Raw genomic sequence first — 10,511 nt, forward strand, 5'->3', positions numbered from 1 at the left:
ATATATATATATAATATAGGAGCAGCTATTTGGATGCAAAGAAATTCTTGTTGCCTGGCTTCCATAATTTGCATTCATTGTCATGAAGAAGGCATGCAGGTTAGAAAATCCTAATGCAGTCAAAACTCCTAATCTGCATGTGTATTCAAGTCGAGGCCCAAAGTTTTTAAGCCATTGGATCAGCATGACAGACAGATGGCTTTTTTGTCAGAAAGCGGTCAAGCCAAGGTCCACAATGGCAGACTACATATTCTCTTAGTACAGGTTTCCCTTAAAATTCCAGAATATTTTGGACTTCCTCTTCATCCCATGGTATACTTAAGATCTCTTTTATAGTCTTCTGTGGGCAAACGATGAAGGGAGCAAACTGAAGGTAAAGATCGATAGACCTAGGAACTTGCTCTGACCATCATAGCAGCAATCTGCATTCTAAACTTTCCTTCCCAAATTCCTGGAATTTTCTAGAATAACCCTTTGATGAAAGATTAGTCACTGGACTACACAATGTGTGCATTTATTTCCTGACTGGTGAGGTGAAGCAAGTGTTTGTTAAAGAAGTCGTCTCGCCTTTTATTATTTCTCACATCTCAATCACCAAACTCCCACTGTATATATTGCTCTTTATCCTATGCTTGTGTGTAGTACAAACTGAGATACAGACTCTGACAGCTCCTCTTTATTCCTGCAAAGGAGACAGGAATAAAGAGGAGTGAGCTGTCATGTCTGTATCTCACTTTCTACTACACACTGAAGCATGGGGTAAAATGCAACATACACTGTGGGAGTTAGGTGACTGAGCTGTGAGAGGTGAGACTTCTTCTTTAAGGCCAGTTTCTGCTGGAAACCCTTATGCATATTGTAATCTTCCTAACCTCTTCCCTGGCTTTTCACTTTTCTTTTCTTCCTTCAGGTGTCTCTCCTTCCCTTCTTACTGGTAGCAGCCCCCTTCACCTCAGAAGTGGGCTTTAGATGCTCTCTTCCAAGCAGCTTGCTAACTGCTGTGTAGCTCTGTAACACCAGGTAGACTATCTACTGCCATTTTGCTTGTTGCATCCACTGCATTCCTGCATCTTGTGCTCTATGCAATATTCCCGTGAACCTTCATCCTTCCATGTGCATTAATACTTATGGCAGTTTGTTATATAGGATGTACACTATGGTGTAAGGTAAGCTGTAGCAGACTGTTTCATTGGTTATTACATTGGCATTTTGGAACAGGTGGCTTCATTTTGGTAATAAAGTGATCTGCAGAGCTTTTTATAAATGCCCCATCATATGTGTTGCATTATTAAGTTGATATTAAAGGTAGACTCTGTGCAGCTGTAGAAAAAATGCAGTTACATAGGCCTTTGAAAAACATAATTATATTTACTTTTACATGCTGTTGGTGTAAGTATTGGATATCGTGATATCGGCTTCCCAAAATTCCCAGCAAACAAGACTGAGAGGGAGGGACAGCAGCTAAGAGTTTTTTCAGGCTCCACTGCATTGCATGGTGCTGCACTAACTTAGTGTAGAGGGATGCATTTGACTCACAAGACAAATGCGCCATGCGTTCAGGAAAAATGCATTTGAGATGTACTTTTACCTGGAGCTGTATTGAGAAACCCAATGCAATGCATGGCATAAGCAACAATAAGTGCTCCTTATGATCCATATCAGGATTCAAACTCTGCATTTCCAATCCATCAAAAATACTTCTCAGATGTCTTCAAAAAGTCAGAAGCAAAACACAGCTGTACACTAACCCTAAGCAGGGAACACGCTGAGAGAAAGGAGAAAGCTGAGTGAAGGCTGCTCCTTCAGTGTCCAAACAGCAGGCTGGTAGTTGTATCCTGGAACAAGCTGTATTGCTTAAAGTGACACTAAACTCAGGAGTTAAATCTTAAAAAATGCATTCAAGTACCCTAACTATTAACAAAAAAATTATTTTATTTTATTTATATATCACTCAGCTGTAGATCCTTAAATCATCTCTGCATTTCTGCTAACACTGTCCTTCTGGAGGGTGGCTACTTTTGTTCCCCATGGTCCCTGTGTGTGCTGTAAAGTAGGCACGCTCCAAGTTCGCTCCTGTGATGGACTACAATCTCACTTTGTTTAATAATTTGTATTGAGATTGTAGTCCATCACAGGAGCGATCTTAGAGTGGTAAAACACAAGCGATAAAAACAAGCAGTGAAAAGTCCCATTTTGCACCAGGATCTCACCACTTGCAAAGCAACAGACATGTGCTAGGATCAATTCTTTGCAGATCTTTATTAAATACCAAGCACGTTTTCACGCTGTTGCTTTCTAAAAATGGCAATTAGACAATGTTATAAGGCCAATTTGGATTTTTTTAAAAACAACTGCTTTCAATAGTTCCTGTTATAGAGGCGCTGTCACCTTGCACGTGCAGTGAGGGTGGTACCGCTGGCACAGTTGAACAGAGGGCAGTTTTTAAGAAAAAGACGAGCCCTTCCTTAACCCCCTTCCTGCTTATAATTTTTTTTTCTCTGCACAATGCGTTTGACAAGGATAGGTTAATTAACATCCTTCCCTTTTAAGGCCTGGTTCACACCTGGGCGTTTTACAGCACGTTCCTACACTCTGTAAAACGCTCAACATGTGAAAACCAATGATTGCCTATGGGCATGGTTCCCACCGGGGCGTTTTACAGCGCGTAGGAACGAGCTGCAAAACGCCCTACGCCCAAAGAAGTACAGGAGCTTCTTTTGGGGCGTATTTGCCGCGCGTATCCATTGGGATACAGCCACGTAGCCCTCAGAAACACACGTTTGTCGCGCATTTTTTTTACCGCGGTAAAAATGTGCGGCGACAAACGCGCATATTCGATACACCTAGGTGTGAACCCAGCACGAGAGCAAGCAGTCGACACTTTGCACAGCTGCCCATTCTCAGTCTTAAAGCTGGCCATACACTGTAATATTTTCTTTATTCAACTTGCGGGCTAAAGCAAAGAGAAAATATTAGTTTCCTTCATCAAAGCTTACGAGCGTTGATCGAGGAAATCCCTGCTGTTTCCTCTGTATTCTGACAGCTGTCGCTCTCAGAATGCCCGAATGGAGCTGGCAGCTCATTGGCTGCTGGCTCTGTTTGTTTGAAAATTTTGCAACTGCCTCCTTCAATCAGCTGAGCGAGGGGTGCTGGCCTAAAGAAGTCAACAGCGGCAACCACTGTGCGAATTCCAGTTGGTTTATTCATGAACTGCCCGAAATTCATATAGTATATGTCCGACTTTACTGTCAATTTCAGCTAGGGTCTCCAATGACAATTGGGAAACATCAGGGTTCCCGATTATGTCAGATCCGACAAACTGATCTCATGCAGGCTTGAGGCTTCAATGACAGAAATTAAAGCCTTTAGGCTGCACATGAACACTGTCACCTTTTAGGCTGCAGTGTTTATCTGTGGTGCCATCTATTAATAATGAAGCGGTCCGATTTTAGAATTTTTTTCTTCCATTTGCCCATTTCATAAAAACAGCACTTTTTAAATAACACACTGTACCAAATAAAAGCCGTATAGGTTTGAAAAAGATCTAGAAAAAAAGGGTATGCAAAATCATTGCCAAGTTACAGGTGAAACTCGAATAATTAGAATATCGTGCAAAAGTAATTGCAGTAAGTGCTGCAAAAGGGGCCCAAACCAAGTACATATGCATGCTTGTACTTTTCAGAGGTCCGATATTGTTCTATGTACAATCCTTGTTTTATTGATTGCATGTAATAATCTACTTTTTTTGCTTGTCTTAGGACCTGGCGTTGCTGGCTACCTTACTGCAGGGTCTTCATCAACTGTTATGCCCAACGCGCCACCACCAGTGGACCATGAAGTAGGAGATCTCGGATAGACCACGAAGACTTTAAACCAATGAGGATGCAAATAGACCTAATCGCTAATTGTTGCAGGGTTGATTGAAAGGACTTTATTTTCTGCCTTCCTTGTTTTACAAAGAAAATTGTTATTCCTTTTTGTAATAAATATATTTTTATTTAGGGATAAAGAAATAAATACATCTGGGATGTGTGATTATGACATAGCATCACTATGTATCATAAACTTTGAAAGCACTCTGTAATCAGCTGTCTGGTTACACAAACTTTTTGTTGTCTCCTTTTTTTTTTTTGTATCTAAGCACATTCTGTTCCTTTTGCATTTGTTTACAAGACTGTGAATCAAAAATAATAATCTCCCTCTGTTCGAAGTTTTATATTCCACGAATTAGCAAAGCTGCGGGATAGAAGGAAGGAAGTCTGAAGGGCATTCTTTTTCCGTTTTCTGCCATGTTTGTCGTGGTTGGGCTCACTGAACAGTACCAGTTTCTGACAGTGTTCAAGTTCCTTATTTGTGTCCTTTTACTGTTTATTAACACTATCCTCTCCAGAGAGGAGAGAAGAGGATATTCCCGTGTACAGCATAGCTTTACCAAATAATAAAAAAAAAGTGAATATGAAAATGTCAGCCTGTTATGTAAGAACTTAGTGTAATAGTGACATGATTCCTACATTATTATCCAGTATATACAGCTTTCTATGAATGTACATTATACAGATCATTCATTCGTGTACATAAAATTTTAAGAAAATAAAGGGAATTGACAACCTTAATGTAATTTTTGTCAAATGCTGTAAAATTTTATTTAAAACAGTAGCATGCTTTATCATTTTATAAAAGACTAGAGTAACGACTAACTTGGAGAAGAAGCGCTTAAGACGGGAAATTATTCCAATACACAAATCTATCAATGGGGACTGCAGTGTCAGGAATAAACTGTTTAAGGGCCTGTTCACGCGACGTCCGTTTTCTGTGCTGACCCGATCCGTACGCTCCTGCACTAAATATGTATCCCTATGTGTTTTACGGGCTACAGTTCTCACGTGCGCAGTCCGTTCAGGTTACGACAGAAAAAATACTGCATGTCACATTTTGTCCGGTCAGGAAACGCAACGGAAACGGAACGCAATGCAGCTATGCAAAAAAAAAAAATGAGGTAAACACATGAACTGCAAACATTTTGAACATGCCCTAAAGCTCATTTTCACTTTTGCAGAGGTATCTAAAAAAAAAACGAAACAAAAAAAAACATGGCAGCAATGTCCAAGTATACATTAAGTAGGCATATGCAGTTGCTATATATAAACACAGAAACTTATGTTAACTTTCCTCTTCATATCCTCATGAAAATGGCCACCTCTGTGCTTTGCAAGCAATCTGTGTATATTACAACTGAGCTCTCCACCCCCTATTCAATAGTATCCATAGTGGCACCCCCCGCATAGTGTATTGTGTGTGAAGGCAGAGCTGGTGTTTAGTGATCATGTTATATATTTACCGGATGGGAGCAGCTGTTTACAGCCTGCTCTACAATCTGACCCAAGTGTCAGACTGAATTTCCTGTGGAGAAAATGTTGAATTTCTAGGATTCAGGCCTAATAAAACATTCAAAAATTAAAGCCTGCCAGGTGAGTCATGTCAATGTGCACACATATACATCATCACTGCCCCTCTACAGTGCAGTAAATGCCAATCACTTACAAAAGTAGAAATGGACTTTAAGCTAAGGACTTCGAAGAAGACAAGTGGCTACAAGATAAAGTTTGATGAGAAGCGATTTAATCTTAAACTGTGTAAAGGAAAGATTTAATAAAGTAGATATTAAAATATTATTAAAAAGGTGGAACTTTCTTCCACAGTTGATGGTATCAGATGAGAGCATTGATAAGCTCCGCAAACATTTGGATGGGTTTCAGTTCACAAAATATACAGGGGTTTGGGTGTTCATAATGACGTACACACACACCCCTCCAATAGATTGAACTACATGGATCTGTGTCTTTATTTTTATTTTTTCTTTCAACTTTACAAACTATGTAAAAGGTCCTGACTGACCTTGAGGTACTCCTTTGCTGTCAAAATACCCTGGTCGCAGGATGCAGAAATAAAATCCTATTTTTAGATTTTACTGGCAACAAAGCAAGGATGCCCTTTAAATTCTGTTTGCTGTGTTTTTCTGCAAAAGAACAACACTGGTCACTGCCAGGACACAGAAAATGTTGCAGATAGAAGAAAAATGGTGCCAATAATATGGTGCCTCCCCTGCCCATCCACAGCAGGTCACCTCCTTCCTGCCCAGCCACTGTGTTCAAACAGATGTAAACAGCAAGCAGTGGGCGGGAGCAATAGCCAATAGCAGGCTGACTATTGCACCAGCCCACTGCCTGCTGTCAATCACCAGAAGACTAGAAATAATTCAGTTCTCTAACAGGCTCTTCCAATGGCCAGCATCACTGAGCTTTGCCCAGTGACGCTTGCAGTAGGCGGAGCCTGTTAGAGAAATTAGTTCTTCAGGTCCGCTCCTCTGATTAACAGCAGCCAGCATGCTATTGCTCCTGCCCACTTCTCCCTGTTTGCATCTTTTTGATCACAGCGGCTGATTGCTTTTTTTTATTTTTGGTTTTGACCTTGAATTTTCATTTCGGTGCATCCCTACTTTAAAGAAGTGCTAACAAAGTCCTGCTGCAAATTGAGTTTTCTCCACACTGTCTATTGTGCATTAAATTACAAATAAAAAGAATGGCTTATTAATTGCCCTTTCTAGAGGGTGACCACTGCATGTCTAACTCCTCCAACAGATGGAAGTGTTGCCTTTTCTGCTTCTTTTCTTTCCCAACCATAGCACATTCACCAAGATCTTCATTCTTCCCATAATCTTCAGAAATCGTTACACCAGTGACCTGTGCATGTGTGCCATGGTCTCTCTTTACTTAGGTAAAAAGATCAGGTGTGGTCAGACAGAAGAACCTTCCATGAAGCCCACGGTGTATCACTCTGGTGATTTCCATCAGAAGCTTTACAGAATCTAGCAGGCTACACAGTGAAGACCTGTGTTGTAGGTATGACCTTTTTTGAATGTGTTGGGGGAAGAGGGGGAGCACTATGTTCAAGCAGTGATGCTAATTATATTACCCAATATACACATGACCACTAGGGAGGACATTTATATGAGTGTTTACACCGATCAGCCAGCATTATGACCACTGATCAAATAACATTGATTATCTCATTACAATGGTACCTGGAAGTGGGTGGGATATATTAGGCAGCAGTGAACATTTAGCCTCTGAAGTTAATGTGTTGAAAGCAGAAAAAATGGACAAGCGTAAAGATTTGAGCAACTTTGACAAGGGACAAATTGTGATGGCTAGATGACTGGGTCAGTGCAGCTCTTGTGGGATGTTCCTGGTCTGCATTGCTCAAGACCTTCAAAAGTGGTCCAAGGAAGGCGAACCGGTGAACTAGCAACCGGGTCATGGGTAGTCAAGGTTCATTGATGCACATGGGTAGAGAAAGCAGGCCCGTATAGTCTAATCCAATAGAAGAGCTACTGTAGCTCAAATTGCTGAAAAGGTTAATGCGGGTTCCGACAGAAAGGTGTCTGAACACACAGTCCATCACAGTTTGTTGCGTATGGGGCCACATGCCCATGCTGACCTGTGTCCACCGCCAAAAGTGCCTTCAATGGGCGTGTAAGCATCAGAACTGGACCGCAGAGCAATGGAAGAAGGTGGCCTGGTCTGATAAATCATGTTTTCTTTTACATCATGAGGATGTCTGGTTGCACGTTCGTCACTTACCTGGGGAAGAGATGGCGCCAAGATGCATTATGGGAAGAAGGCAAGCTGGCAGAGGCAGTGTGATGTTTTGGGCAATGTTCTGCTGGGAAACCTTGGGTCCTGCCATTCATGTGGATGTAACATTGACACGACTGTCCTTCACGGCTGAGCGGCCAGGGGAACCAGGGGCGGGGCGACTTACCTCACTCACTGACGTACCCAAGGAGTGTCGCTGAGTCTCTGAGACGTGACTGCAGAGGTCTTTCAGATGCCGCCAGCCCGGAGCGGCAGCCCGCTGCCCACACACTGAGTCTGGTCTCGATCGGGCGACTTTTCCGCCCTGTTCCCTGGTGCCGTAAGGCAAGTGCCCATCTTGCCTTGCGCGAGCGCCGGCCCTGCACGTACCACTTACCTAAACATTGTTACTGACCAAGAACACCCCTCCATGGAAACAGTATTCCCTGATGGCAGTGGGCTCTTTCAGCAGGATGATGCGCTCTTCCACACTCCAATAATGGTTCAAGAATGGCTCAAAGCTCACTCCCATGATGGACTATAAATAATCTCATGTTTGGTTTACTAATTTGTATTGAGATTGTAGTCTATCACAGGAGCGAGCTTGGAGTGGTAACTACTTTACAACACAGAGGGATCATAAGGAACACAAGTAGCCACCCTCCAGAAGGAAGGACAGTGTCAGCACCAATTCAGAGATGATTTGAGGATCTATAACTGAGTGATGCACAGATGTGTCGCTTTAAAGGATCTGCTACTGATGGCTTGGTGCCAGATACCACAGCATACCTTCGGAGGTCTAGTAGAGTCCATGCCTCGATGGGTCAGGGCTGTTTTGGTGGCAGGGGAACCTACTCAATATTAGTGGGTGGTCATAATTATATGCCTGATCGGTATATTTAAATGATGTAAATAAAGGTACTTTGGTAGGACAGGGTATGAGGCGTATGCTCAGGTCCTGGGCTTGTACCACCACTGCCATTGTTGGTGCTATTGTGTGGTAATGTTTACTTTAATGCCTTACAGTGAGCAGGTCTAGTGCTAATCATTAATTGCAAAGCTCCATTTGCTGCATTCACATATAGCGTTTGCGGTTTCGCACGCGGTTGTCCAGCGCAGAAGACCTTGCAGGACGAAAACGTTCGGTTTGTACCGAGCGTCCCCTGTAATGGACTAAACAATGCACATTGAAGTGCGTTGTATTTACTGTTTACTCCGCGCGTATCCGTACAGCCGAATATGCGCGGACAGCTGCTCAGCTGTGAATGGAGCCTAACTGTTGGTCAGTTGTGCCATAAAACCCCAGAAGAAAGCTCCTTCAACATTGAAGGGTTGCATATAACATTGGTGAATGGTAGGACTTCAGCTCTAGGATCTGCCCTGGTCTTAAAGTGTATTTGGCAGGTTGGGATTGTTTAGGTCAGGGGTGGAGGACATATAGAATAAGTGCACTTTGTGTTAACATGCACTTATCCTTTCAGGCCCTCTATACTATTGCACTAAGGGCTAGTTCACACCATCCTCAGTGCGTTCTGGCCCGATTGCGTGTGCTACTTTTTCTGAGTGCACTGGGCCGGAACGCAGTCACTGATGTGCCATGCGTTCCTGTGCGGTCGATCGCATTGCGGCCGGAGGGACTGGCTGCGGTGCCATTGAGTTCAATGCACCACCACGCCCCCTCCCACCCCAAAACAAAGTGAGCCGGCCGGAATGCGATCCAGTGCATTGCGGCCGTAATTGGGCCGGAACGCACTGAGGATGGTGTGAACTAGCCCTAAGTCTGGATTCACACTGCTTTATTGTACTCATTTAAATTGGCTGCCTAAAGGTGCCCACACACCTTGCGATAATCGTACGATAATCGCGGGAAATCCCGCGATCGTACGATTATCGTAAGGTGTGTGGAAGCCGTGCGACCTCTACTACTGTGAGGTCACAAGACTTTTATCTTACGAACATGTTCGAAAACCCGCCGAGAATCGTACGATTTTTGGCGGGTGTGTAGCATGTACGTTTTTTCAATTACCTTACAACCATCGCAAGACAAAAGTCTTACGATGGTTGTAAGGTGTGTGCCCAGCTTAACACAGCCTTTTGCAACCAGGGTGCCCTGGCACAGAGGTTGGGTCTCATGGCCTCCTCAGGGGTGCCTCAAAATGTTGTGGTAGTGGCACTGTGGTGTGAAGAGGGCTACAGATGTAAAAGCGTAACTCTGATGTGAATGTGGGGGGCGGGGGACTCTGATAAGAAAGTGGGGCTACTGATGCAAAGGATGACTCTGATGTGAAGAGGTGGCGGGGGGGATTTTGATTTGATGTGAAGGGAAAACCCACTTTATTGGGTGTTCTTGCGTGGATCTCTCTTAAAATCTGCAGCATTTTTTGACTGGGGTGCCTCGAGATTTTGCATACTTTTAAAGGATGCCTTGACTAAAAATCAGTTGAGAATAGCTTCCCACCAAAAAATATGCACGCTCAAGTTTTGTGAAACATCCGCAAGGGGGACCGCATCTCACTTTTCCACAAATATTCACCTAAGTGATTGTGTAATTGCGCGGGCACAGAAAAGGCAAAGTTTATTTTTGGTTAATGTTCCAGGTAAGCGTGTTATCAAACCATAACAAAACCCAGCTTGCACAGTCTCGTCTCCAGCCAATAGCTCCTGACTGACTCTGTAGGCGCGCTGCGTCCTATTTATTCTCTTCAAGGCTAATAGGACCGCCCACTCAGCACGGCTGCATCAGCCAATCGCAGTTTCTGTCTCGTTAGCACATCACGAATTGTAATCCGCGCTGCTATTGGTGGGTTGGCAATGCTTGGCGGGTCTGAACGGAGCTAGGAAGTGTTGTGGTAATTGTAGAATACAGCGAGCAGCTGA

At 43.3% G+C, this 10,511-nt stretch overlaps 1 protein-coding gene across 1 annotated transcript in view; it reads left to right on the forward strand.

Moving 5' to 3' along the window:
• DNAJC13 (DnaJ heat shock protein family (Hsp40) member C13) overlaps nucleotides 1-3,918 on the forward strand; it is a 128,555-nt gene extending 124,637 nt beyond the window's left edge. The window contains 1 exon segment of the mRNA XM_018555950.1: nucleotides 3,759-3,918. Within this exon segment, the coding sequence (XP_018411452.1) occupies nucleotides 3,759-3,856 (98 nt within the window). The 3' untranslated portion in view covers nucleotides 3,857-3,918.
• The last annotated feature ends 6,593 nt before the right edge of the window (nucleotides 3,919-10,511 follow it).

The sequence above is a fragment of the Nanorana parkeri genome, unplaced genomic scaffold (genome assembly GCF_000935625.1).
Source record: "Nanorana parkeri isolate BGI_ZX_2015 unplaced genomic scaffold, ASM93562v1 scaffold219, whole genome shotgun sequence".
In the NCBI taxonomy this organism is placed as follows: Eukaryota; Metazoa; Chordata; class Amphibia; order Anura; family Dicroglossidae; genus Nanorana; species Nanorana parkeri.